Here is a 27,628-nt window from a genome sequence, read left to right as displayed (position 1 = left end):
GAACCTAAGATCCCTACTCCTGATGTGTTTTCTGGGGATCGGTCTAAATTTCTGAATTTTAAGAATAATTGTAAATTATTTCTTGCCTTGAAGCCTAACCCATCGGGAAGCCCTGCGCAGCAGGTTTAAATTGTCATCTCCTTGCTGCGCGGCGATCCCCAGGATTGGGCTTTTTCTCTGACACCTGGAAATCCTATTCTGACTAATGTGGATGCAGTTTTTCAAGCCTTGGGGTTGTTGTATGATGAACCTAATGCTGTTGATCAAGCTGAGAGAACCCTGTTGGCATTAAACCAGGGTCAGGATTCTGCAGAGTTATACTGTCAAAAATTCCGAAAGTGGGCGGTCCTTACTACATGGAATGATAGTGCATTGGCAGCTCTCTTTCGGAAGGGTTTATCAGAGACCGTAAAAGATGTTATGGTGGGATTTCCTGTTCCCTCTGGTCTTGATGATTCTATGTCATTAGCCATTCAAGTTGATCGGCGCTTACGTGAACGTAAAACTACACGGGAGGCGCTGCCACCTTTTGAACAAACGTCTGAACCTATGCAATGTGATGGGGTTTTGTCTAGGGCGCAACGTCGGGAGTTTAGAAGGCGTAATAAGCTGTGTTTTTTCTGTGGAGATGTCTCTCATACTATTTCTGTCTGCCCTAAACAAGAGAAACGTTTTGCACATACATTTGCTGTGGGCAGTGTACAACCTAAGTTTCTTTTGGCAATTACTCTGATCTGCCCCTTATCCACGTTTTCCACGAAGGCTTTTGTGGATTCAGGAGCAGCTCTGAATCTGATGGATTTGGACTTTGCTAAACGCTGTGGTTTGTCCATGACGCCTCTGCAGACGCCTATTCCTTTGAGGGGTATTGATGCCACTCCTTTGGTGGAGAATAAACCCCAGTTTTGGACCCAGGTGATAATGCGAGTTGCCCCAGACCACCAAGAAAAGTGTAAATTTTTGGTGCTGCATAATTTGCATGATACTATTGTTCTGGGTTTTCCCTGGTTGCAAACTCATAATCCAGTTTTGGATTGGAAATCTGGGTCTGTGGTGAGTTGGGGTTGTCAGTGTGTTCTTAGGGACGCTCCTGTTTTCTCCTCCTCTTCTCAGTCTCATGATATTCCTGATTATCTGGCTGAATTCTCTGATGTATTTAGTGAGAGTAAGTCTGCGTCTTTGCCTCCTCATAGGAGTTATGACTGTGCAATTCAGTTGATGCCTGGGTGTAAATTTCCCAAGGGTCGGCTTTTCAACTTATCAGTACTCGAACATGATGCTATGCGATCCTATATTAAGGAGTCGCTGGAGAAGGGTTATATTAGACCATCCTCGTCACCTTTAGGTGCTGGTTTTTTTTTTGTGGCCAAGAAAGATGGTTCATTAAGACCGTGTAATGATTATCGTTCCCTTAACAAGATGACGGTTAAATATCAGTACCCGTTACCTCTGATGTCTGATTTATTCTCCAGAGTTAAGAGTGCCTGCTGGTTTACTAAGCTTGACCTCAGGGGGGCGTATAATCTTATTCGCATCAAGCATGGGGATGAATGGAAGACGGCGTTTAATACTCCGGAGGGACATTTTGAGTACCTGGTGATGCCTTTTGGGCTCTCTAATGCCCCTTCTGTCTTCCAGTCCTTTATGAATGATATTTTCCGTGACTTTGTGGATAAGTTTTTGATCATCTATCTGGATGATATTTTGATCTTTTCTAGTGATTGGGATTCTCATGTGGAACATGTCCGGACTGTGCTCCGGATTTTGAGGGAGAATTCCCTGTTTGTTAAGGGATCGAAATGCCTCTTTGGTGTACAGAGGATTTCATTTTTGGGATTTATCCTATCTCCATCGACTATTGAAATGGACCCGACCAAGGTACAGGCCATATATGATTGGGTTCAGCCTACTTCTTTGAAGGCCCTCCAGAAGTTTTTGGGTTTTGCTAATTTCTATCGTAAATTTATAGGTAATTTTTCTGGTATTGTCAAACCACTGACTGACCTGACCAAGAAGGGCGCTGATGTGCTGAATTGGTCTCCTGAGGCTGTCTCAGCATTTCAGGAGCTTAAGCGGAGATTTACTTCAGCTCCAGTTTTACGGCAACCTGATATCTCACTTCCATTTCAGGTGGAGGTAGATGCTTCTGAGATTAGTGCAGGAGCTGTTTTGTCCCAAAAAGACCCTGTGACTTCTAAGATGAATCCCTGTGCCTTCTTTTCTCGAAAGTTCTCTCCATCTGAACGCAACTATGACGTGGGGAATCGGGAATTGTTGGCCATGAAGTGGGCATTTGAGGAGTGGAGACATTGGTTGGAGGGAGCTAGACATCAAGTTGTGGTCCTCACCGATCACAAGAATCTGATTTATCTGGAGTCGGCCAAACGCTTGAATCCTAGACAGGCTAGATGGGCCTTGTTTTTCACGCGTTTTAATTTTGTGGTCTCTTTTCTTCCGGGCACTAAGAATGTTAAGGCAGACGCCCTTTCTAGGAGTTTCTTTGCCGATTCTCTTAGTGTGACCGAGCCTACTACCATCCTAGGTGAAGGGGTAGTTCTTTCTGCCATTTCGCCCGATTTGAGACGTGCCGTGGAGGAATTTCAGGAGGATAAACCTGAGCGTTGCCCTATGGGAAAATTGTATGTTCCTGACCAGTGGAGAAAGAGTGATGTCTGAAATTCATTGCTCCGCATTGGCTGGTCATCCAGGTATTTTTGGTACCAGAGATTTGGTGAGTCGGTCCTTTTGGTGGCCTGCATTATCTCATGACGTCAGGAATTTTGTACAGTCCTGTGGGACTTGTTCTCGGTCTAAACCCTGTTCTTGCGCTAGTGGGTTGCTGATGCCCTTGCCGGTGCCCAAGAGGCCATGGACCCATATCTCAATGGATTTTATTTTTGATCTTCCTGTCTCTCAGAGAATGACTGTTATCTGGGTGATTTGTGATAGATTTTCGAAGATGGTCCATCTTGTACCACTCCCAAAGTTGCCATCTTCCGCTGAGTTGGTGTCCTTGTTTTTACAACAGGTTGTTCGGTTACATGGAATTCCTGAAAACATTGTGTCCGACAGAGGAGTCCAGTTTGTTTCCAGATTCTGGAAAGCCTTTTGTTCCAATCTGGGAATTCAGTTATCCTTCTCCTCCAAGTCTCATCCCCAGACCAATGGACAGACTGAGAGAACAAACCAGACCCTGGAGTCTTATTTGAAATGTTTTATATCTGCTGATCAGGATGATTGGGTCTCATTTTTACCCTTGGCCGAATTCGCACTGAACAATAGAGCTAGTTCTGCCACTTTGATGTCACCCTTTTTCTGTAATTTTGGGTTTCATCCTCCCCAGGTGTGGACACTGTGGTTAAGAGAATGCAGCAGATATGGGACCAAGTGGTGGATAAGTTGTCACTCTCTCAGGAAAAGGCTCAGCGATTTTCCAACTGGCATAGGACCATTGGTCCCCGGTTTAAAGTGGGTGATATGGTTTGGTTGTCGTCTAAGAATATTCCTATGAAGGTTGCATCTCCTAAGTTTAAGCCTAGATTTATTGGTCCTTATAGGATTTTGGAAATTCTTAATCCTGTTTCATTTCGATTGGCTCTTCCAGTTACGTTCAAGATTCATAACGTATTTCACAAATCTCTGTTGAAGAGGTTTGTAGAGCCAGTGGTTCCTGTGGCGGCACCTCCTGACCCTGTGTTGGTTGAGGGCAATGTGGAATATGAGGTAGAGAAAATATTGGATTCTCGTTTGGTTAGACGGAGACTCCAGTATTTAGTCAAATGGAAGGGTTATGGTCAGGAGAATAATTCTTGGGTCTCTGCCTCTGATATTCATGCCAATAGATTGGTTCGTGCTTTTCACCGGGCCCATCCTGATCGGCCTGGTGGCGTGGATGAGGGTTCGGTGACCCCTCCTCAAGGGGGGGGTACTGTTGTGAGTTCATTCTCTGGTTCACCAGTTGTGAGTTCTCCTTCCAGACTCCCTCTGGTGCTAACAGAAGGTAGTGAGGCTGATTTGATCGGTGGTGATCTGCCACCTGAGAATGAGGATGACGATTGGACTTCAGGAGTCTGAGATTGGATTCAAGGCAGCCGACACCCTATTCAGAATATTTTAGGGTTAATTTTGCTATCAGAAGTGTTGGACATTATTTTTGTAGGGTTTTTTGCAGATTGCAGACAGTGTCTTTCCTTTCCTCTCCTTTCTAGTTAGTTTGGGCCCCATCGTTTGCTCAGCCTATTTTCCTACCTGTGTTTGTGTTTTCATCTTGTTTCACCGTCAATACATGTGTGGGGGCTGTCTATTCCTTTGGGGTCTGCTCTGGGGCAGTTAGTTTTCCCTTTTCTTGCTTTAGGCTAATGTAGTCCTCCGGCCATGACGAGGCATTTAAGTTCATCGTAGGCACGCTCCACGGCTGATTCTAGTTGTGTGGTAAGATCAGGGATCTGCAATCTGCATAGTTACCAACCTCTCTGGTTTTTCTGGGCTTAGCATGTTTAGGTTTTTTCCTCCTCGGTGACCCATTCATAACACCTGTCCCTGTAACGTCAGTAGAGTAAGCCCTGTCCCTGTAACGTCAGTAGAGTAAGCCCTGTCCCTGTAACGTCAGTAGAGTAAGCCCTGTCCCTGTAACGTCAGTAGAGTAAGCCCTGTCCCTGTAACGTCAGTAGAGTAAGCCCTGACCCACTAACATCAGTAGAGTAAGCCCTGACCCACTAACATCAGTAGAGTAAGCCCTGTCCCTGTAATGTCAGTAGAGTAAGCCCTGATCCACTATCAGTAGAGTAAGCCCTGACCCACTAACGTCAGTAGAGAAAGCCCTGACCCACTAACGTCAGTAGAGTAAGCCCTGACCCACTAACGTCAGTAGAGTAAGCCCTGACCCACTAACGTCAGTAGAGTACTCCCTGTCCCTGTAATGTCAGTAGAGTAAGCCCTGTCCCTGTAACATCAGTAGAGTAAGCCCTGTAATGTCAGTAGAGTAAGCCCTGTCCCTGTAACGTCAGTAGAGTAAGCCCAGTCCCTGTAATGTCAGTAGAGTAAGCCCTGTCACGTCAGTAGAGTAAAGGGCCTGTCACACTAAGCGATATCGCTAGCAATATCGCTATAACTTGTGACGTTATAGCGCTATTGCTAGCGATATCGCGGTGTCTGATACTTACCTCCGACCGCTCCCCCGCTGGTTATCGCTGATCGCGCGAGAACGTCCTGGACTGTTTCTCGTCGTCAGCTTCCTGCGGCGCTTCCTGTGGAGAGACGAGCGTGGAGCCGGGCGGAAGGACGTCAGGATCGCCTAGTGTGACAGGTAAGTAGCGACCCCCAACTGCTGCGATGTCGCTGGTGAGATCTGCCTGTGTGGCAGCTCACTAGCGACCACTTAGCGATGCACCAGCGATCCTGACCGCGTCATATCGCTGGTCGGGATCGCTGGTGCATCGCTAAGTGTGACAGTACCTTTAGCCCTGTCCCTGTAATGTCAGTAGAGTAAGCCCTGTCATGTCAGTAGAGTAAGGCTGGTTTCACATTTGCGTTAAAACAACGCTGCGCCCTGCGTCGTTAAGCCCCGCCCCGAGCCGGCTCCCTGCCCGCCCCATCCGGGATCACCGCCTACTTTCGCATTTGCACGCATGCGATCGGCGCACCCTATCTTTAGCATAGGGTGCGCAGATCATGCGCTGCCAGTGTGAAAGTAGCGTGCTGCGCACTTTTGACGGTGCGCCGTGCACGCCAAAATGCAGCATGTTGCATTTCGGCGCGCACGGCGCACTGTCAAAAGTGCGCAGCACGCTACTTTCACACTGGCAGCGCATGATCTGCGCACCCTATGCTAAAGATAGGGTGCGCCGATCGCATGGGTGCAAATGCGAAAGTAGGCGGTGATCCCGGATGGGGCGGGCAGGGAGCCGGCTCGGGGCGGGGCTTAACGACGCAGGGCGCAGCGTTGTTTTAACGCAAATGTGAAACCAGCCTTAGCCCTGTCCCGGTCATGTCAGTAGAGTAATAATAATAATAATAATAATAATAATAATAATAATAATAAATTTTATTTTTATAGCGCCGACATATTCCGCAGCACTTTACATTTCAGAGGGGACTTGTACAGACAATAGACATTACAGCATAACAATAATCACATACAGTAGATTATAACAAATAAGAGGAGTGAGGGCCCTGCTCGCAAGCTTACAGTCTATGAGGAAAGAGGTAGACACGAAAGGTGGGTGGTAACAGTTGCCCTGATTGTATGGACCAGCCATAATGTTAGGTGTGTGACAGTACGGACACAGAGGGCTAATGGATGCATAAAGCATGTGGGAGAATGATGCGGGGAACCTGGTTATGGTAAAACTTTTGGCTCTGCCACACAGAGTAAGCCCTGTCCCTGTAATGTCAGTAGAGTAAGCCCTGGTCCTGTCATGTCAGCAGAGTAAACCCTGTCCCTGTCATGTCAGAAGAGTAATCCCTGTCCCTGTAATGTCAGTAGAGTAAGCCCTGTCCCTGTAATGTCAGTAGAGTAAGCCCTGTCCCTGTAATGTCAGTAGAGTAAGCCCTGACCCACTAACATCAGTAGAGTAAGCCCTGACCCACTAACGTCAGTAGAGTAAGCCCTGACCCACTAACGTCAGTAGAGTAAGCCCTGACCCACTAACGTCAGTAGAGTAAGCCCTGACCCACTAACGTCAGTAGAGTAAGCCCTGACCCACTAACGTCAGTAGAGTAAGCCCTGACCCACTAACGTCAGTAGAGTAATCCCTGTCCCTTTAATGTCAGTAGAGTAAGCCCTGACCCACTAACATCAGTAGAGTAAGCCCTGTCCCTGTAATGTCAGTAGAGTAAGCCCTTCCCACTATCAGTAGAGTAAGTCCTGACTCACTAACATCAGTAGAGTAAGTCATGACCCACTAACGTCAGTAGATTAAGCCATAACTCCAGTAATGTCAGTAGAGCAAGTCATGGCCAGGTACCATCAGTTGAGTAAAACGTGACATTGGTGACATCAGCAGAGCAAGCCATGACTAGGACAATATCAGTAGTGCAAGTCATGATCCTGGCAATGTCAGTAGCGTAAGCCATGACCTGGTTACTTCAGTAGAGTAAGCCATCATCATGGTAACATTAATCAAGTAAGCTATGGCTGTGGCAACGTCAGTAGAATAAACCCTGACCCCAGTAAGGTCAATAGAGTAAGCCATGGCTAGGTAATATCAGAGTAAGTCATGGTTAGGTAAAGTCAATCGAGAAAGCTATGGCCATGATAACATCAGTATAGAAAGCCATGACCCGGTAACATCAGTAGAGTAAGCCATGGCCAGGTAATTACAGCAGAGTAAGCCATCATTGTGGTAACGTTAGTCGCGTAAGCTATTGCCGTGATAACGTCAATAGAGTAAACCCTGACCCCAGTAATGTCAGTAGATTAAGCCCTGAACCTGGTAAGGTCAGTAGCCTAAGCCATGGCCAGGTAACGTCAGTTTAGTAAGACATGACTCTGGTAACATCAGCAGAGTAAGCCATCACTGTGGTACCATCAATTGAGAAAGCTATGTCCGTGGTAATGTCATATTTGGTAGACGCCTTGCTATACTCATCAGGAAAGCTTTAAACTAGTGCAATATGGGGTGGTAAATATACGGCCAGGAAAAAATATGCAGCTAAATAATTCTTTTGAGAACCCTTCTATTAGAAGTGGAAATAAAGAACAAAAACAGAGGAGCAATGGAAACCGACTACAAACTAAAATGTGTCTATACAAATGCATATAACATGGGAAACAAACAAGGAGAACTGGAGCTGCTACACAGGAAGAGAGATATTATGTCATAGGCATCACTGAAACTTGGTGGAATGATACATATGATTGGAATACAAATCTTGAAGGCTACAACTTTTTTATTAAAAACAGAATTAAAAAGAAAGGAGGCGGTGTTGCATTGTATGTTAGGAAAATGTACATCTCCACAGAGATCCAATCTTCAGAGACTGGTAGCTCTGTAGAAATTGTTTGGTTAGAATACAAGTAGAGAAGAACGGAAAGGACACCATTGTAGGTGTTTATTATAGGCCACCTGGTCAGACTGAAGATATGGATAAACTGTTTTTACAACAGATGTCTCTCTTCTCACAAAACTACGACATTGTGATCTTGGGAGATTTTAACAATCTAGACATTTGTTGGGAATCTCTCTCAGGCAAAAGTAATTGGTCAAGAAAATTCTTATCTTCTCTTGCTGACAACTTTATCTTTACAAAAGGTAGAAGTGAGAACAAGAGGATCTGCAATCTTGGAAATAATTCTTGCCAACAGGGAGGAAATAGGTAAAGAAATAAAGGTGGTTGGGAATTTTGCTATCTTTACATTTTGGATTACAAGAGCAGGAGGACCAATGAGGACTCAAAACTTTAAAGTTGGACTTCAGAAAGGCAGATTTTAATGGATTCAGAAAGAGGGTAGGAGAGGTCCAATGGCCCGATGTTCTACAGGACAGAAATGTCCAAGAAGGATGGGAGATTGTGCAGTGAGAATTTCATTTAGCAAAATCAGTAACAATCCCAAAAAGAAGGAAGATTTGGAAGCACTTAAAGAGACCAGGGTGGATGAACACAGAACTTATCACTTGTTAAAAAAAATGTATATTAAACGGAACCTGTCAGCTATTTTGGCCGCTATAAGATGCAGCCACTGCCTTTCAGGGCTTATTTACAGCATTCTATAATGCTGTATATCTGCCCCCGGATAAGAAAAATAAGATTTTAAATACTCACAGGGGGTGGGGGTGCGTTCCGGTTTGATGGATGTCGCAGGTCCAGGTCCGGCGCCTCCCATCTTCTTGCGATGCCGCCCTCCTGCTTGCTTCATGCTTCCCCAGCATCGCTCTCCTGTGCTGGCGTACTGATCTGGCCTGTTGAGGGCAGACCAAATTCCTGCAGTGCGCAGGTCCTCTCTGACTTTTCCCAGCGCATGCATATTGCAGTACTTTGCGCTGTCCTCAACAGGGCAGAGAATTACACCTGCGCAGGAGAGCGATGCCGGGTAGGCATGAAGCCAGTAGGAGGGAGGAGTCGCAAAAAGATGGGAGGCGCCGCACCCGCGACACCCATCGGACCGGACCGAAACCCCAACCCCTCCCCCCGGATGAGTATAATAAAACTTATTCTTCTTCTCTTGCACGTCGGACTGGGGGCAGATATACAGCATTATAGAATGCTGCAGATAAGCCCTGAAAGGCAGTGGTCACAGCTTATTAAAAAAAAAAGGAGGGCATAGCTAAACAAGAATATAATGCTGTCTGCAGGCCAAGTGTTAGAAGGGCTAAAGCCAATAATGAGGCTTGTAAGAGCGACCCAGTAAAAATAGGATTTGGGGGGTTATGTCAAAAGTCAAGTCAAAGATGCTATAGGACATTTACAGGATAAAAAGGGAGAAGTGGTCAATGGTCAAAAACGATGTTGAGAAGATGAAGTTTTAAATTCCTATTTTGCATCTGTGTTCTCTAGGAAAGCAAATGTAACATCAACTGATCTTCACGGGGCCATCGAAGGAGTAAAAGGATCCACATCATCCATAAAGAGAGATGGTGAGGGAACACTCAGCTAATTTACATGAATTTACATCTCCTGGTCCAGATGAATTACGTCCTTGGGTATAGAAAAGAAAGCAGAGGAAATGGCAGAACCACTAGCCAGAATCTTTGAAAAATTCAGGAGAACAGAAGTCCCAGAAGACAGGCAATGACCGTGTTTACCAGCTCAGTATCACATATAATGCCGTGGTCGTACCTTATTTTCCTGTAAGAAGCGCAGTTTGATGGTCACATCTCCTCGCAGTTTCTCATATTTGTGGCGATGTGCCTGGAAGTTTTGCTGAGCGACCTCAATGCGGCAGAGAGTGGCTGCGTCACGAGGTCCCAGACTCAGCTCCTCCAGGTCAGCCCGGTACGCATCAAACTCCAACCTGCAAGGCAATACGACACTCAGAGGTGTGGATTTACGGGAGAAGGTTCACATGTCTACATCAGTGAATTCCAACTAAAGGCACCAGAGCATGGGGCCCTGATATGTGTCCCCCAGGTGCTGGCAGCGAGAGGTAACGTTGGGTTGGTTGTGGGGACATCTAAGCTTATGTTTGGCTTGTAAGTAAATGGAATAACCAGTGACTAAACATGCGGTGATATAAGACTATAGCACTATGGATCAATGGTCAAATATGGCGGTCATACACCACAAACCGTGTTCGCGTGTCACAGCCGTGTTCTTGCTATGTTATCACAGTTATACGTCACTACAATGAAGGAACAGCAGCTGAACACAACTATTCCTGTATTTTACTGCTCCGTGTAGTGAGGACTACATAGCGCCTCTGATTACCTTGCCGTCTCGTACTGCTTCACCGTCATTAACGTGTCTTCCATGGTTTTATTGATCAAGGTGTTGATACTGGACACAAAAAAATTGACAGCCCCCAGCAGGGTCTCGCCGTTCTTACACAGCAGCTTCTGGGTCTCAGCATTGTATCCAAACTCCTCCTAACATGCGAAGAGTCACAATGTGAATATCATTACTGGCTTAAGACAGCGGTGTGAGAATGTATGAGGGCATGGTGGTGGTGGAGATACCCCAGGTGGTGGAGGAGATACCCCAGGTGGTGGAGGAGATATCCCACGTTCTGTGGAATGGATCTGGAGGGAATATGAGCATGGTGGTGGTGGAGAGATCCCATGTACTGTGAAATGGATCAGGAGGGGATGTGAACAGGGCATGGTGGTGGAGAGATCCCACATACTGTGGAATGGATCAGGAGGGGATGTGAACACGGCATGGTGGTGGAGGAGTTATCCCACGTTCTGTGGAATGGATCTGGAAGGAATATGAGCATGGTGGTGGAGGAGAGATCCCATGTACTGTGGAATGGATCAGGAGGGGATGTGAACAGGGCATGGTGGTGGAGAGATCCCACATACGGTGGAATGGAACTGGAGGGGTTGTGAACAGGGCATGGTGGTGGAGGAGAGATCCCATGTACTGTGGAATGGATCCGGAGGTGATGGTGGTGGAGGAGAAATCCCACATACTGTGGAATGTATCTGGAGGGGATGTGAACAGGACATGGTGGTGGAGGAGATATCCCACGTACTGTGGAGGGGATGTGAACAGGGCTTGGTGGTGGTGGAGTTTTCCTGCAGAGCATATGACAGGATATGGTGAGACATTGGAAGAATATGCATATAGCTCTGGGGGGGGACTTGCGTATGAAGCTACACTGTATGGAGGTGATGGGATGTTTCATACATGTCTACAGAGGATCGTCACTGGGTCAGTGGTGAGAGGATCTGAATAATACTCAGGAGGGTCACTAACCTGTAACTCTGGAGACTTCTGGCTCAGGTCAGAGAAGGCATCCCCCAGGGCCCTCTGTGTCTGCACCAGGCTGTAGAAATGTGCCGTCAGCGCTCGGGCCAGCTGCAGGACGCCTTCATACTTCCGCTTAGTGTCTCTAAGAAGCTCAATCTGGGTCTCCAGCTCCAAGTCCACTGTACGAGACCCCCGGCCAAACCGCTCTGAGATTAACTGTTTTGTGCACTGCAAAGAAGACAACAGGATTTCAGGTGGTCTAGTGTGACAGGGCAGTGTACATTAACAATAGGCCCAGTATCAGGGAAGACTGGCGGAAAAAGCATGCAGAAGACAGCAGGATGGGCAGAGGTTGGAGGACGGCAGGGTGGACATAGAATGGCAGGGCGGGCAGAGGCCACAAAATGGCAGGGCATGTAGAGGCTGAAGACAGGCAGGGCGGGCAGAGCAAGGATGACAGCACTTCAGGTCACTCTTACTTTATATGTGTTGATCCCCCACTTTTTCACCATGTCAAACTTTTCCACAGCTAAACCCCGAGACATCTCCTCAGATGTTAGTGAGGGGTGCGAGGATGGCTGAGACATGGACCCTGGAAGAGAAGACATCCCAATCTTACCAACCAATGAAGAATTCGCTGCCAGAATAATCACTACTCTGATTATCCTCTAATGGGAAACCTAGCATCACAAGACGTGAGGGCTCAGTCAGGTCTGCTTATGGGGCACACGCTGAAAGCCTGAAGGATTTCAATTTTCATCTCCATGTAATGCTGCGACATCCAAACAGAGGACAAACGCCATTCATCAAAGCAAGAAACATTTCTATCAGGGTGGTGGGCTGAACGACACAAGAACGATTTCACTAAAATCCCTGCTGAAAAGTCAGATCAGAGCCATCACCATTCTGCACAATTATAATATCTAGATCTTGTCAAATAAGGCAGCTCCCACCGACAACAGGAGGAGGCCACAGGGAGGACTGGAAATGTTCTCACCAACATAGCAAGAACCGGGGAGGTCCCCACCAACAACCGGGGTAGGTCACAGCAAGAACTGGGGATTTCCTCACTAACAACTGGGGGAAAATTTAGCAAGAACTGGGCATGTCTTCACCAACAATTGGGAGAGGCCACAACGAGAACTGTGGACGCCCACACCAACAACTCAGGGAGACCCTAGCATCGGGACATCCTCACCAACAACTTGGGTAGACCATAGCCAAAACTGGAAATGTCAGGAGCAACAACAGTGGGAGGACATAGTAAGAACTAAGGAATGAGATAAAAAGAACTGGGGGATGACCTCACCAACAGCTGATGGAGGCCACAGCGAGAACTGTGGATGCCCACACCAACAACTCAGGGAGGCCATAGCAAGGGGACATCTTCACAAACAACTCTGGCCATAGCAAGAATTGAGAGACATCCTCATCAACTGGGGAAGGAGAATGCAAGTTCTGGGATACGTCTTCACTAAAAACTGGGGGATAAGACAGCAAGAATTGGGATAACTCATCATCACGAACTAGGAGATGTTTTTACCAACAACTGTGGAAGGCCATAGCAATAAGTGAGCGACATCCTGATCACCAACTGGGGCATGAGACAGGACAGCAAGACCTGAGAGACATGCTCATCAAAAAGCATAGGATAAGACTTCAAGAACTGGGAGACATCCTCACAGATAACTAGGGGATAGGACAGCAAGAACTGGAGAGGATCACACCAACAACTGGGGGATGCCATGTAAGAACAGGTAGATATCCTCACCACCTACAATTTGAGGACATCACCTCAGAAAGAACAAAAAGGACACTTTACAATTTCACTCATACTGGTGTAGAGGATACTTAGGCCTTCAGACTTGGAGACTATATATCTGTTGGGGCAGAAATGGACTGATCTCAGGCTGTGAAGGTCTGACTATTCGGATGTAATAGATTTTCAGTTTGTTATTGAGAGGACCAGATCATTTTTCCTTCCCTGTAACAGTTGTAATGAACATTGTCACAGAAACCAATCCAGTCCCAGCAGGAGTTGTGTAGGAAATAGAAGGGGACTAAACCAATGGTCTGAGGGTTTCTACCATGCACAGACGTCATGTACGGCTCTAAGCACTACCGCTCTACTCGCACCCGAACACCTCCGACGTTTACCTGCGTCGGTATCATGGTTGGCTATCCTGCAGGCGGCCGACTGGCTGGGAGAAATGAGGGGAGCGGGAATACTGCAAATAGAGGGCTGCATGTCTACCGATGTATGAAGGATGAGAAGCAACATAGGAGGAAGAAGGAAAAGGGCGCCAGAGAAATGGAAGACAAATGACAGAGAGAGGAAGAGCAAGGAGGAAGGAGAAGACAAATGACAAAGAGAGGAACAGCAAGGAGGAAGGAGAAGACAAATGACAAAGAGAGGAACAGCAAGGAGGAAGGAGAAGACAAATGACAAAGAGAGGAACAGCAAGGAGGAAGGAGAAGACAAATGACAAAGAGAGGAAGAGGAAGGAAAAGACAAATGACAGAGAGGAACAGCAAGGAGGAAGGAGAAGACAAATGACAAAGAGAGGAAGGAGGAAGGAGAAGACAAATGACAAAGAGAGGAAGAGCAAGGAGAAGACAAATGACAAAGAGAGGAAGAGCAAGGAGGAAGGAGAAGACAAATAACAAAGAGAGGAACAGCAAGGAGGAAGGAGAAGGCAAATGACAAAGAGAGGAAGAGCAAGGAGGAAGGAGAAGACAAATGACAAAGAGAGGAACAGCAAGGAGGAAGGAGAAGGCAAATAACAGAGAGGAACAGCAAGGAGGAAGGAAAAGGCAAATGACAAAGAGAGGAACAGCAAGGAGGAAGGAGAAGGCAAATGACAAAGAGGAAGAGCAAGGAGGAAGGAGAAGACAAATGATAAAGAGAGGAAGAGCAAGGAGGAAGGAGAAGGCAAATGACAGAGAGGAACAGCAAGGAGGAAGGAGAAGGCAAATGACAAAGAGGAAGAGCAAGGAGGAAGGAAAAGACAAATGATAAAGAGAGGAAGAGCAAGGAGGAAGGAGAAGGCAAATGACAGAGAGGAACAGCAAGGAGGAAGGAGACGACAAATGACAAAGAGAGGAACAGCAAGGAGGAAGGAGAAGGCAAATGACAAAGAGGAAGAGCAAGGAGGAGGGAGAAGACAAATGATAAAGAGAGGAAGAGCAAGGAGGAAGGAGAAGGCAAATGACAGAGAGGAACAGCAAGGCGGAAGGAAAAGGCAAATGACAAAGAGAGGAACAGCAAGGAGGAAGGAGAAGGCAAATGACAAAGAGAGGAACAGCAAGGAGGAAGGAGAAGGCAAATGACAAAGAGGAAGAGCAAGGAGGAAGGAAAAGACAAATGATAAAGAGAGGAAGAGCAAGGAGGAAGGAGAAGGCAAATGACAGAGAGGAACAGCAAGGAGGAAGGAGACGACAAATGACAAAGAGAGGAACAGCAAGGAGGAAGGAGAAGGCAAATGACAAAGAGGAAGAGCAAGGAGGAAGGAAAAGACAAATGATAAAGAGGAAGAGCAAGGAGGAAGGAGAAGGCAAATGACAGAGAGGAACAGCAAGGAGGAAGGAGACGACAAATGACAAAGAGAGGAACAGCAAGGAGGAAGGAGAAGGCAAATGACAAAGAGGAAGAGCAAGGAGGAAGGAAAAGACAAATGATAAAGAGAGGAAGAGCAAGGAGGAAGGAGAAGGCAAATGACAGAGAGGAACAGCAAGGAGGAAGGAGACGACAAATGACAAAGAGAGGAACAGCAAGGAGGAAGGAGAAGGCAAATGACAAAGAGGAAGAGCAAGGAGGAAGGAAAAGACAAATGATAAAGAGGAAGAGCAAGGAGGAAGGAGAAGGCAAATGACAGAGAGGAACAGCAAGGAGGAAGGAGAAGACAAATGACAAAGAGAGGAACAGCAAGGCGGAAGGAAAAGGCAAATGACAAAGAGAGGAACAGCAAGGAGGAAGGAGAAGGCAAATGAAAAAGAGGAAGAGCAAGGAGGAAGGAAAAGACAAATGATAAAGAGAGGAAGAGCAAGGAGGAAGGAGAAGGCAAATGACAGAGAGGAACAGCAAGGAGGAAGGAGACGACAAATGACAAAGAGGAACAGCAAGGAGGAAGGAGAAGGCAAATGACAAAGAGGAAGAGCAAGGAGGAAGGAAAAGAAATGATAAAGAGGAAGAGCAAGGAGGAAGGAGAAGGCAAATGACAGAGAGGAACAGCAAGGAGGAAGGAGAAGACAAATGACAGAGAGGAACAGCAAGGAGGAAGGAAAAGGCAAATGACAAAGAGAGGAACAGCAAGGAGGAAGGAGAAGGCAAATGACAAAGAGGAAGAGCAAGGAGGAAGGAAAAGACAAATGACAAAGAGAGGAACAGCAAGGAGGAAGGAGAAGACAAATGACAAAGAGAGGAACAGCAAGGAGGAAGGAGAAGACAAATGACAGAGGAACAGCAAGGAGGAAGGAGACGACAAATGACAAAGAGGAAGAGCAAGGAGGAAGGAAAAGACAAATGATAAAGAGGAAGAGCAAGGAGGAAGGAGAAGGCAAATGACAGAGAGGAACAGCAAGGAGGAAGGAGAAGGCAAATGACAAAGAGGAAGAGCAAGGAGGAAGGAAAAGACAAATGATAAAGAGGAAGAGCAAGGAGGAAGGAGAAGGCAAATGACAGAGAGGAACAGCAAGGAGGAACGAGAAGACAAATGACAAAGAGAGGAACAGCAAGGCGGAAGGAAAAGGCAAATGACAAAGAGAGGAACAGCAAGGAGGAAGGAGAAGGCAAATGAAAAAGAGGAAGAGCAAGGAGGAAGGAAAAGACAAATGATAAGGAGAGGAAGAGCAAGGAGGAAGGAGAAGGCAAATGACAGAGAGGAACAGCAAAGAGGAAGGAGACGACAAATGACAAAGAGGAACAGCAAGGAGGAAGGAGAAGGCAAATGACAAAGAGGAAGAGCAAGGAGGAAGGAAAAGACAAATGATAAAGAGGACGAGCAAGGAGGAAGGAGAAGGCAAATGACAGAGAGGAACAGCAAGGAGGAAGGAGAAGACAAATGACAGAGAGGAACAGCAAGGAGGAAGGAAAAGGCAAATGACAAAGAGAGGAACAGCAAGGAGGAAGGAGAAGGCAAATGACAAAGAGGAAGAGCAAGGAGGAAGGAAAAGACAAATGACAAAGAGAGGAACAGCAAGGAGGAAGGAGAAGACAAATGACAAAGAGAGGAACAGCAAGGAGGAAGGAGAAGACAAATGACAGAGGAACAGCAAGGAGGAAGGAGACGACAAATGACAAAGAGAGAAACAGCAAGGAGGAAGGAGAAGGCAAATGACAAAGAGGAAGAGCAAGGAGGAAGGAGAAGGCAAATGACAAAGAGAGGAACAGCAAGGAGGAAGGAGAAGACAAATGACAAAGAGAGGAACAGCAAGGAGGAAGGAGAAGACAAATTACAAAGAGGAACAGCAAGGAGGAAGGAAAAGGCAAATGACAAAGAGGAAGAGCAAGGAGGAAGGAAAAGACAAATGATAAAGAGAGGAACAGCAAGGAGGAAGGAGAAGACAAATGATAAAGAGGAACAGCAAGGAGGAAGGAAAAGGCAAATGACAAAGAGAGGAACAGCAAGGAGGAAGGAGAAGGCAAATGACAAAGAGGAAGAGCAAGGAGGAAGGAAAAGACAAATGATAAAGAGAGGAACAGCAAGGAGGAAGGAGAAGACAAATGACAAAGAGAGGAACAGCAAGGAGAAGACAAATGACAAAGAGGAACAGCAAGGAGGAAGGAGAAGACAAATGACAAAGAGAGGAACAGCAAGGAGGAAGGAGAAGACAAATGACAAAGAGAGGAACAGCAAGGAGAAGACATATGACAAAGAGGAACAGCAAGGAGGAAGGAGAAGACAAATGATAAAGAGGAACAGCAAGGAGGAAGGAAAAGGCAAATGACAAAGAGAGGAAGAGGAAGGAGGAAGGAGAAGACAAATGACAAAGAGAGGAACAGCAAGGAGGAAGGAGAAGACAAATGACAAAGAGAGGAACAGCAAGGAGGAAGGAGAAGGCAAATGACAAAGAGGAAGAGCAAGGAGGAAGGAGAAGGCAAATGACAAAGAGAGGAACAGCAAGGAGGAAGGAAAAGACAAATGATAAAGAGAGGAAGAGCAAGGAGGAAGGAGAAGGCAAATGACAGAGAGGAACAGCAAGGAGGAAGGAGAAGACAAATGACAAAGAGAGGAACAGCAAGGAGGAAGGAGAAGACAAATGATAAAGAGGAAGAGCAAGGAGGAAGGCGAAGGCAAATGACAGAGAGGAACAGCAAGGAGGAAGGAGAAGACAAATGACAAAGAGAGGAATAGCAAGGAGGAGGGAGAAGACAAATGACAAAGAGAGGAACAGCAAGGAGGAAGGAGAAGACAAATTACAAAGAGGAACAGCAAGGAGGAAGGAGAAGACAAATGACAGAGAGGAACAGCAAGGAGGAAGGAGAAGACAAATGACAAAGAGAGGAATAGCAAGGAGGAGGGAGAAGACAAATGACAAAGAGAGGAACAGCAAGGAGGAAGGAGAAGACAAATTACAAAGAGGAACAGCAAGGAGGAAGGAGAAGACAAATGACAGAGAGGAACAGCAAGGAGGAAGGAGAAGACAAATGACAAAGAGAGGAACAGCAAGGAGGAAGGAGAAGACAAATGACAAAGAGGAAGAGGAAGGAGAAGGCAAATGACAAAGAGAGGAAGAGGAAGGAGAAGGCAAATGACAAAGAGGAAGAGGAAGGAGAAGACAAATGTGAAGAGTGAGGAGCAGGAAAGATGTGGATAAAAGATTAGGAAGAAGGAGTGAAGGGTGGAATTAAAGAGAAAAAAGTGTAAAGTCAGAACAACATGAAAGAAAATAATGGCAGGAAAGTAGAAATGGTCATGATTCAAGCAGACAATCACTGATAATAAAGAAAGGGACAAAAATACACAGAAATGGACAAAAAAGTGAAGAACAGATGAATTTCCTCCCTAAGAAGCTGGATGTGATTTACAGTGACCCCAGAAGTCCCTTTTCTTCTGTATCCCATTATGACGGGAAGATGCTTCTGGAGGTAACCCAACGAAGCGAGATGCCACCACTGGCCACTGGTAGACAGGACCTCCATTCACACTCCTACTGTACACGGTGCACGCTGTCCTACAAGCCATGTAGAGAGGGAGTGATCCCCTGACATATCAGCCACGTGGTACCTCTATACAACACTATTAGCAGCGTTGGTCGTGGTCGCGCTTTAAGTTATCTGGGATAGATCGTGCTTTATAATATCAGCAGAGAGGATGAGATTTTGTGCGGAATTTTCACAGTGGATTTTACCCTTCACATTGGACTAAAATTCACCGTAAATCAGCATAAAATCTGTGACGGACCTAACTGCAGCCGACACGGACGGCTTTCCAGGGAATATGCACCGTGTGGCCCTACGCTTCCCCTAGTTTTGGATGTGGTTTCACACACACATTTAAGAGATCTGAAGTTTAGAATTAAGAGTGAAGTTTTAAAAATCTGCCGAGGTTGAGCACGAAGTATTTCTGCCATGCTGCGGCCGCAGTGTCATCACCACATAGAATGACTGCCGACTTGTACCCAAAGTCTGCAAAATCCCTTTAATGAGCCCTTTTCCAAAGTAATTACACGAGTCCACCTGCTGCAAACAGGAACAAGAAGAAAAAACACAGAATGCCTCCTTACAGTGGAACCACGCTTTACACAGGAATAAAAACTGATTCATGCCTATTCCTATGACACAGAAGCAAATCATCAGCCATTGCACAGGGAAGAGCGCAGCTTTATGGGAGAGTACCCCAAACGATGCATAGCAATTACATTGATCTGAGCACCCTGAAAAATAGAATATAGTAAGATGAAGAAATTACTGCTCCAAGGGAAAAAACAAAAACATACAATGCTCCACCCCCGAGGAGAAAAGTGATATTCCATCTCCAATAAAAAGATAAGACGCTCCTCCTCTGAGGAAAAACACACACAGACCCTCCTCCAAAAGAGCCAGAAAAAAAAAAAAAGATACGACGCTCCTCGGAAAAAGAGACGACGCTCCCCCTCCGAGGAAAAAGATACGACCCTCCCCCGCCGAGGAAAAAGATACGACGCTCCTCCTCCGAGGAAAAAGATACGACGCTCCTCCTCCGAGGAAAAAGATACGACGCTCCTCCTCCGAGGAAAAAGATACGATGCTCCTCCTCCGAGGAAAAACACACACAGACCCTCCTCCAAAAGAGCCAGAAAAAAAAGATACGACGCTCCTCCTCCGAGGAAAAAGAGACGACGCTCCTCCTCCGAGGAAAAAGAGACGACGCTCCTCCTCCGAGGAAAAAGAGACGACGCTCCCCCTCCGAGGAAAAAGAGACGACGCTCCCCCTCCGAGGAAAAAGAGATGACGCTCCCCCTCCGAGGAAAAAGAGACGACGCTCCTCCTCTGAGGAAAAACACACACAGACCCTCCTCCAAAAGAGCCAGAAAAAAAAAAAAAGATACGACCCTCCCCCTCCGAGGAAAAAGATACGACCCTCCCCCTCCGAGGAAAAAGATACGACCCTCCCCCTCCGAGGAAAAAGATTAAGACTCTCCTCGGAAAAAGATACGATGCTCCTCCTCCGAGGAAAAAGATACGATGCTCCTCCTCCGAGGAAAAAGATACGATGCTCCTCCACCGAGGAAAAAGATACGAAGCTCCTCCACCGAGGAAAAAGATACGAATCTCCTCCTCCGAGGAAAAAGATACGAAGCTCCTCCTCCGAGGAAAAAGATACGAAGCTCCTCCACCGAGGAAAAAGATACGATGCTCCTCCTCCGAGGAAAAAGATACAAAGCTCCTCCACCGAGGAAAAAGATACGAAGCTCCTCCACCGAGGAAAAAGATACGAAGCTCCTCCACCGAGGAAAAAGATACGATGCTCCTCCTCCGAGGAAAAAGAGACGACGCTCCCACTCCGAGGAAAAAGATACGATGCTCCTCCTGCAAGGAAGAGATACAATCCTTCTCCGAGAATAAAGATATGAAGCTTCGTCTCCAAGGAATAATATACAATGCTCCTCTGCAAGGAAAGCAATATGATGTTCCTTCTCCGAGGAAATAGATATGAGGATCCTTCTCTGAAGAGAAAATAATAAGATCGGAGTCTACTTGACAGAGGAAAAGATACAATGCTCCTCCGAGGACAAAGATATGAAGCTTTGTCTTCGCTTCCCTACACTTATAGACTTGATTGTGGTCCTCCATCTTGGCTCCGTTGCTCATACACTCAAGCTCAAAAAATTCACAACACAGGAAGCCTGCAGAATTATGATTGAAGCTCTGAATGTGTCTGAAGTAGACGGGTGGATGCACATGTGGCACATAGTGTGCTGTAGTAATTTCTGCAACCATCACACTCATCTGAACGGAGCGTGCAGACATACATGTGCTTCCATCCCAAGACTATGCAATGCAGAAGAATGGAAAGATCTTTTGTTGCAGAAACGTCTGAAACAAAATTAACTGCATCACATAAATCTGCCCTAAGATATGAGAAAACTCCACGTCCAGGAAAATATCAATACCACAAAACTCTCCCGTACTAATCAGCATCACGTAACTCCGCAAGGGCCGGGTCCTCTCTCCCCTCTGTATCAGTCTGTGATTGTTAGTTTGTTTACTGTAAGTGATATCTGTAATTTGTGTGTAACCCCTTCTCATGTACAGCACCATGGAACCAATGGCGCTATAGAAATAATAATAATAATAACCATCCTGTGAAGTGTCATAAACATGTGAAATCAAGAGAAGGGTTCTCCTTTAGCCAGAGCAGAGACAGCCCAGCACAAAAAAAGAATTTGCAGCCCCGAAGAAACCAAAGAGGAAGAATTATCAGCCACAAAGACGCCACCAAGAAGGAGAGAATCGGGTCAGTGACAACTCGGAGAGAGAATGGATTCCCCCGAGAAGTGAGGAGCAGGAATGCACCAAATCCACAGTTCAGGCTGGATCCAATTAGTCTGAAGATTACAAATTACTTCTAAAAAGGGTTTTCCCCACACATGACATTTATCAACTAGCCAAAGGTGAAAAATGCTGAAGATCCCACCACCCGATAGAACAAGAGTCCCAAGCGGAAGGACTACAGTGAGGTGGCATCTGCATGGAGCAGCATGAGCAGTGTGGTACCATTCATGGTCCATAGAAATGGTAAAAAATGTAGTCATAATAATAAAAAGAATAAAAGGCCAAATCCTAACGTGAATCCTGGATTTGGTGAATGATTAGAAGAAATTCATAGAAGTAGTCAAGAAAAGCAGCAAAAGAAAAAGGGCTAACATTGGCAGAAGGTTGAGATTACGACAGATAGGCCTGGTGGGCGAGATCCCATGCATAGAGCTCCACCAGGCGAGGAGACAAGCTCAGGTTATAGAATCAGACAGTGACCTTGTCCCTCTGTGCTCAGGAGTCGCAGTCCAAGGTAGTTGGGATTAAACTGCACAGCAGGCCCTAAACAAAACCAGACAGCAAAAACCATGAGCGAGGCGGTGATTCCAGAGACTGAAAGAACTAGGACACGGTCACTGTACATAATCATTTACAAAATGTGCCAGCGTCGCCCTCACGGCTACAAGGCCCAACCACAAATCCCTAACCATACAATGCCTGGAAAAAATATTTGATAAGTGTAAGGCTGTGGCGTTGCGTTTTAAGCGTTTCCGCAGCGTTTGTGCCGGCTCAGACACTGCAGAAACGCTTAAAAGAAGCTTCACATTAATTTGCATGCGTTTTTGGCTTTTTGTGCCTCAGGAATCGCTTAGCGGCTAAAAATGCAGCATGCTCATTAATTTCCGCATTGCTGAGCATTTTTAGCCTTTTTCAATGTTCCCAGAAAACGCGCGGAAAAAAACGCGTCAAAAACACGCGTCTTTTGTGCAAAAACTGTGCGTTTTCTGGGAAGGGGATCAGTTTCCTGAGCGTTTAAAAACGCTAACGTGGGCACATAGCCTAAAGGAGATGTCAAGAGGCTAAGTATTAAAGCAATTCTAAATCTGAAAGCGGTGATTATTATTATTTGACAGCCTTCAGCTCGATCTCGAGTCATGGCGACTTGATGGAAGAACGTTCTTTAGAAAGACCAATCTTGTGCAGCCTACATAGGTCCACCTGGGTCTTCTACACCATTATCTCCATAGTATCAAACAATCGGGTTGCTGGTCTTCCCTCTTCTATTCTTCCGACCATGAAGTCCTTCTCCAATGATTGGTCTCTTCATATGATGTGTCCAAAGTAGACATCTTGTAGCTTGGGGATCCTTGCTTCCAATGGCATGTCTGGCTTAATTTTTTCTTCTTGCCATCCTTGGTATTGATAACATCCTTCTCCACCACGAGATTTTGAAGGCCTCGATTATTCTTCTGTTTTCTTTCGGTCACAACGGCACCAGGACCTGCTCCTGTGACTTCTAATTCTGTTACTTGGCGCCACCATATTTACTCTGTGTGCAGCACTGATGATAGAAATGTCAGAACCAGAAGCTCTGGACAGCGGGCTCTGTCCAGCCACTAAGGTTAGAGTGGTCGGCACCCGTAGACTCATCCAGTATGGGTGTGTGTGCTTCCAGATGAAGTTATCAGCTTCCTGCTTCAGCCAATTGGAGTGCATTCTTGTTTTTACCACGGCTTGTTTCTGACTATTCTTACGGATCCTGGTTTTGCCCTTGAAGTGGTCTCTCGGCTCTGACCCTGCTTGGCGACCACTTACCTCTGGACGGCAGCCTTTCCACAGTAGCATTCCACTGGGTCCTTTTGTAAAACTAGATCCATGTACAGGGGGTCAAAGGGTATTGGGATTTCTCTGAAGTCTGCCAGACAGAGTTACCTGTGCCAAATCTGCCTAAGGCAGCCTTTTGAGCCTGTGGTCTGAGTCAGACCTTACAGTTCCTCCATCGTCCAGGTTTTACCTCCATATGTTACCACAGAAAAGCCTATGTGCGAGTCATGTCTTCATCGCCAGTGAAATGTTCCTTGGTTTGAGGACCTCATCCAGTGACTTCATTGTGGATTCGACCATAGCTATTCTCCTATTGATTTCCGGGGTTGTGGCTGCATTTTTAGTGATCAGCGATCCAAGTAGGTTGAGGTCCCTTACAACTTCCAGTTCATTGCCGTCCATCTCAAATGCCCCAGGCGTACCTGTCAGTAGTCAGTATCTTTATCTTGTGTTGAGTAGGAGTCCCATGTTTGAGCTTTCATACCGACACACTGTAATAAGTCGTTAAATCATATATACCCCTACAAATGATCTTTATTGATTAAAAAACCATATGCAATGGTTCACACACAAAACAAAAACAAAAACGTGCACAAACAAAAAACAACCGTGTTCCAAAATTACAATTAAAAATGGGTAAGCTAGAAGTCCCTCTTACCTCAACTAGACTGTCGCCTTCCTGGCTGCGGAGGTTGGCACCCTAGGGGGGAACATTGTGGCGCCCCAGCTCCGCGATGGCTGACCCTAGGAGCCCTATATAACCTGCAGCCACTTGGGGAACCCTCCTTCCCGATGTCCTAAAGGAACCCCTACCAATAGACAGACGATCCTATATCTAAGAGCACCCTAGACCCCAAATAAAAACAAAACCGAACACAATAGGCAACAGCATCTAATTTCTGTAGCAACTTTTGAAATTTAGTCTGCATGTTAAGAGACTACAGTCTATTTTGGCAAACCAAGGGCCCGAACCCCTGGAGTATTGTTATCCTTTGACCACGTTGTGAAATTATGTCAATCGTCACCAATTGCCTATTGTGTTCTTTTCTGTTTTTAATTGGGGACTAGGGTCCTCTTAAGATAGATATAGGATCGTCTATGTCTATCGGTAGGGGTTCCATTAGGACATCGGGTAGGAGGGTTCCCCAAGTGGCTGCAGGGAATATAGGTGTGATGATCACGTGTGACTGGACACACCGCCTCCAGCAGGACGAATTTATATGACACACGCGACCCTGGATACACCGCCTCGAGCAAGGCGAATTTAAATAAAACGTGCAGCCGGATACACCGCCTCCAGCAGGCGAATTTCAGAATTGCACGTAAAATTGGATACACCGCCTCCAGCAGGGCGAATTTAAATAATAAGGGGAAACACCAGGGAAACAATTACAATGGTGGGCCCTGCAATAGGGAACGGGAACGTGGAGACCTCCTGCACTCCCCTGAGCCAGTTTCTACACTCCTAACGATCCCTAGGCCGTTTCCGCACCGGGCGCCGATCAGGAACCTAAGAACCCTAGCTCGCCCTGCACCTATCCCTTATTAGTTAAATGGACGGTGCAGAAACTAATCCCACCACTGCACTGAAACACACAAAAGGAAAAAGTCACAAAACAGGGGTAACACCACTTAGCTTTGCTCTGTTGCTATTGCTCCAAGCAACAGAGTCCACCACCAGAATTCAGCTTCCACCCGAAGCTACTACAACAGAGCTCTGCCTGAGCTCCAAAGAACTCCTCTCAGTTGTTCCTTCCTCCACCAGACTTGGTTGGAAATGGGCACTATCACCAACCGTGAGTGAAACCACCTGCTACACCTTTATTGGCAGGACCCAAGGAATCACACCTGCTTCATTATCATGTGCAATAATACTAACCACCACCGGGGGCAAACTAGAACAAAATACACCACTGTGTAATAACCCTAATGGTCACCGGGGGCAAAACCAACCCTGGGCAAAGCTCAAAGGAAAAAAAAGGTTACTAGAGCAAAATCTGTCATAATCCAGCCTGGATCATGACAATAGGGCTTCCCAGGGTCATCCATCGTGGAGCGGGGGCACAACAACATTTCCCCCTAGGGTGCCAACCTCCGCAGCCATGTCCTCTACACCCTCCATCGTGATGATCTCCATTACTTCCATCATTAGGAAACCATGTCCTCTACACCCTCCATCATGGTGACCTCCATTACTTCCATCATTAGGAGACCATGTCCTCTACACCCTCCATCATGGTGATCTCCATTACTTCAGTCATTAGGAGACCATGTCCTCTACACCCTCCATCATGGTGACCTCCATTACTTCCATCATTAGGAGACCATGTCCTCTACACCCTCCATCATGGTGATCTCCATTACTTCAGTCATTAGGAGACCATGTCCTCTACACCCTCCATCATGATGATCGCCATTACACTTCCATCATTAGGAGACTATGTCCTCTACACCCTCCATCATGGTGACCTCCATTACTTCCATCATTAGGAGACCATGTCCTCTACACCCTCCATCATGGTGACCTCCATTACTTCCATCATTAGGAGACCATGTCCTCTACACCCTCCATCATGGTGATCTCCATTATTTCCATCATTAGGAGACCATGTCCACTACAACCCTCCGTCAGGGTGATCTTCATTACTTCCGTCATTAGAAGACCATGTCCTCTACACCCCCCATCATGATGATCTCCATGACTTCCTTCATTAGGAGACCATGTCCTCTACACCCTCCATCATGGTGATCTCCATTACTTCCATCATTAGGAAACCATGTCCTCTACACCCTCCATCATGGTGACCTCCATTACTTCCATCATTAGGAGACCATGTCCTCTACACCCTCCATCATGGTGATCTCCATTACTTCCATCATTAGGAGACCATGTCCTCTACACCCTCCGTCAGGGTGATCTTCATTACTTCCGTCATTAGGAGACCATGTCCTCTACACCCTCCATCATGATGATCTCCATGACTTCCTTCATTAGGAGACCATGTCCTCTACACCCTCCATCATGGTGATCTCCATTACTTCCATCATTAGGAGACCATGTCCTCTACACCCTCCATCATGATGATCTCCATGACTTCCGTCATTAGGAGACCATGTCCTCTACACCCTCCATCACGAAGATCGCCATGACTTCCATCATTAGGAGACCATGTCCTCTACACCCTCCATCACGAAGATCGCCATGACTTCCATCATTAGGAGACCATGTCCTCTACACCCTCCATCATGGTGATCTCCATTACTTCCATCATTAGGAGGCCATGTCCTCTACACCCTCCATCATGATGATCGCCAATACTTCTATCATTAGGAGACCATGTCCTCTACACCCTCCATCATGGTGATCTCCATTACTTCCATCATTAGGAGACCATGTCCTCTACACCCTCCATCATGGTGATCTCCATTACTTCCATCGTGAAGTCATTATGTCCTTAACATGCTCCAATGTCCAACTTTGATAGATATAAACCATAACTAAGAGGAGAACTCATCTAAACATTGTGCAATAAAGCGGTAGACCAAAATCCAGAGCCACTGGAAATGGAAAGAAATGTCCGGACATCAGGGATTACAAAGAATATACACAGATGAATCAGTCACTGTGCAGACTGGAAAAACACAGGAAAATCCACACAGAGACCTGATCCCTACAGGACTGTATGACACTGGCACTCAAAGCTTGAAGAACAAACAGTCGGTGCAAGATATCAGTGTTTATAACACAACAGTTCCTTATAATGTCCAGATTATTATACACGACTAAAAGCAAAAGTCCATTGTCTGGTGACAATAACAGTGTCGTTACATTCCACCATCACACAGACACCGGGTGATATCATCAGCGTCCTTACATTCCACCATCACACAGACACCGGGTGATATCAGCGTCCTTACATTCCACCATCACACAGACACCGGGTGATATCATCAGCGTCCTTACATTCCCCGATCACACAGACACCGGGTGATATCATCAGCGTCCTTACATTCCCCCATCACACGAGACACCGGGTGATATCATCAGCGTCCTTACATTCCACCATCACACAGACACCGGGTGATATCATCAGCGTCCTTACATTCCCCCATCACACAGACACCGGGTGATATCATCAGCGTCCTTACATTCCACCATCACACAGACACCGGGTGATATCATCAGCGTCCTTACATTCCCCCATCACACAGACACCAGGTGATATCATCAGCGTCCTTACATTCCACCATCACACAGACACCAGGTGATATCATCAGCGTCCTTACATTCCCCCATCACACAGACACCGGGTGATATCATCAGCGTCCTTACATTCCACCATCACACAGACACCGGGTGATATCATCAGTGTCCTTACATTCCCCCATCACACAGACACCGGGTGATATCATCAGCGTCCTTACATTCCACCATCACACAGACACGGGGAGATATCATCAGCGTCCTTACATTCCACCATCACACAGACACCGGGT

General features: G+C 46.4%; 1 protein-coding gene across 2 annotated transcripts in view; it reads right to left on the bottom strand.

Annotated features, from left to right (window-relative positions):
- ARFIP2 (ARF interacting protein 2) overlaps window positions 1-27,628 on the bottom strand; it is a 58,746-nt gene that overhangs the window by 6,561 nt on the left and 24,557 nt on the right. Inside the window, exons 4-8 of one of the 2 annotated variants that reach the window (XM_073562893.1) lie at window positions 21,806-21,868; window positions 11,829-11,941; window positions 11,356-11,577; window positions 10,366-10,523; window positions 9,778-9,952 (exon numbers count right to left, since the gene is read on the bottom strand). In XM_073562893.1, the coding sequence (XP_073418994.1) occupies window positions 9,778-9,952; window positions 10,366-10,523; window positions 11,356-11,577; window positions 11,829-11,941; window positions 21,806-21,868 (731 nt within the window). The remainder of the gene's footprint in view (window positions 1-9,777; window positions 9,953-10,365; window positions 10,524-11,355; window positions 11,578-11,828; window positions 11,942-21,805; window positions 21,869-27,628) is intronic. The other variant, XM_073562894.1, reaches the window with a different exon arrangement.

This window comes from Dendrobates tinctorius, unplaced genomic scaffold (assembly GCF_039654945.1).
Source record: "Dendrobates tinctorius isolate UK_male_01 unplaced genomic scaffold, ASM3965494v1 ptg000369l, whole genome shotgun sequence".
In the NCBI taxonomy this organism is placed as follows: domain Eukaryota; kingdom Metazoa; phylum Chordata; class Amphibia; order Anura; family Dendrobatidae; genus Dendrobates; species Dendrobates tinctorius.
This window is presented reverse-complemented; position numbering and strand designations above follow the sequence as displayed.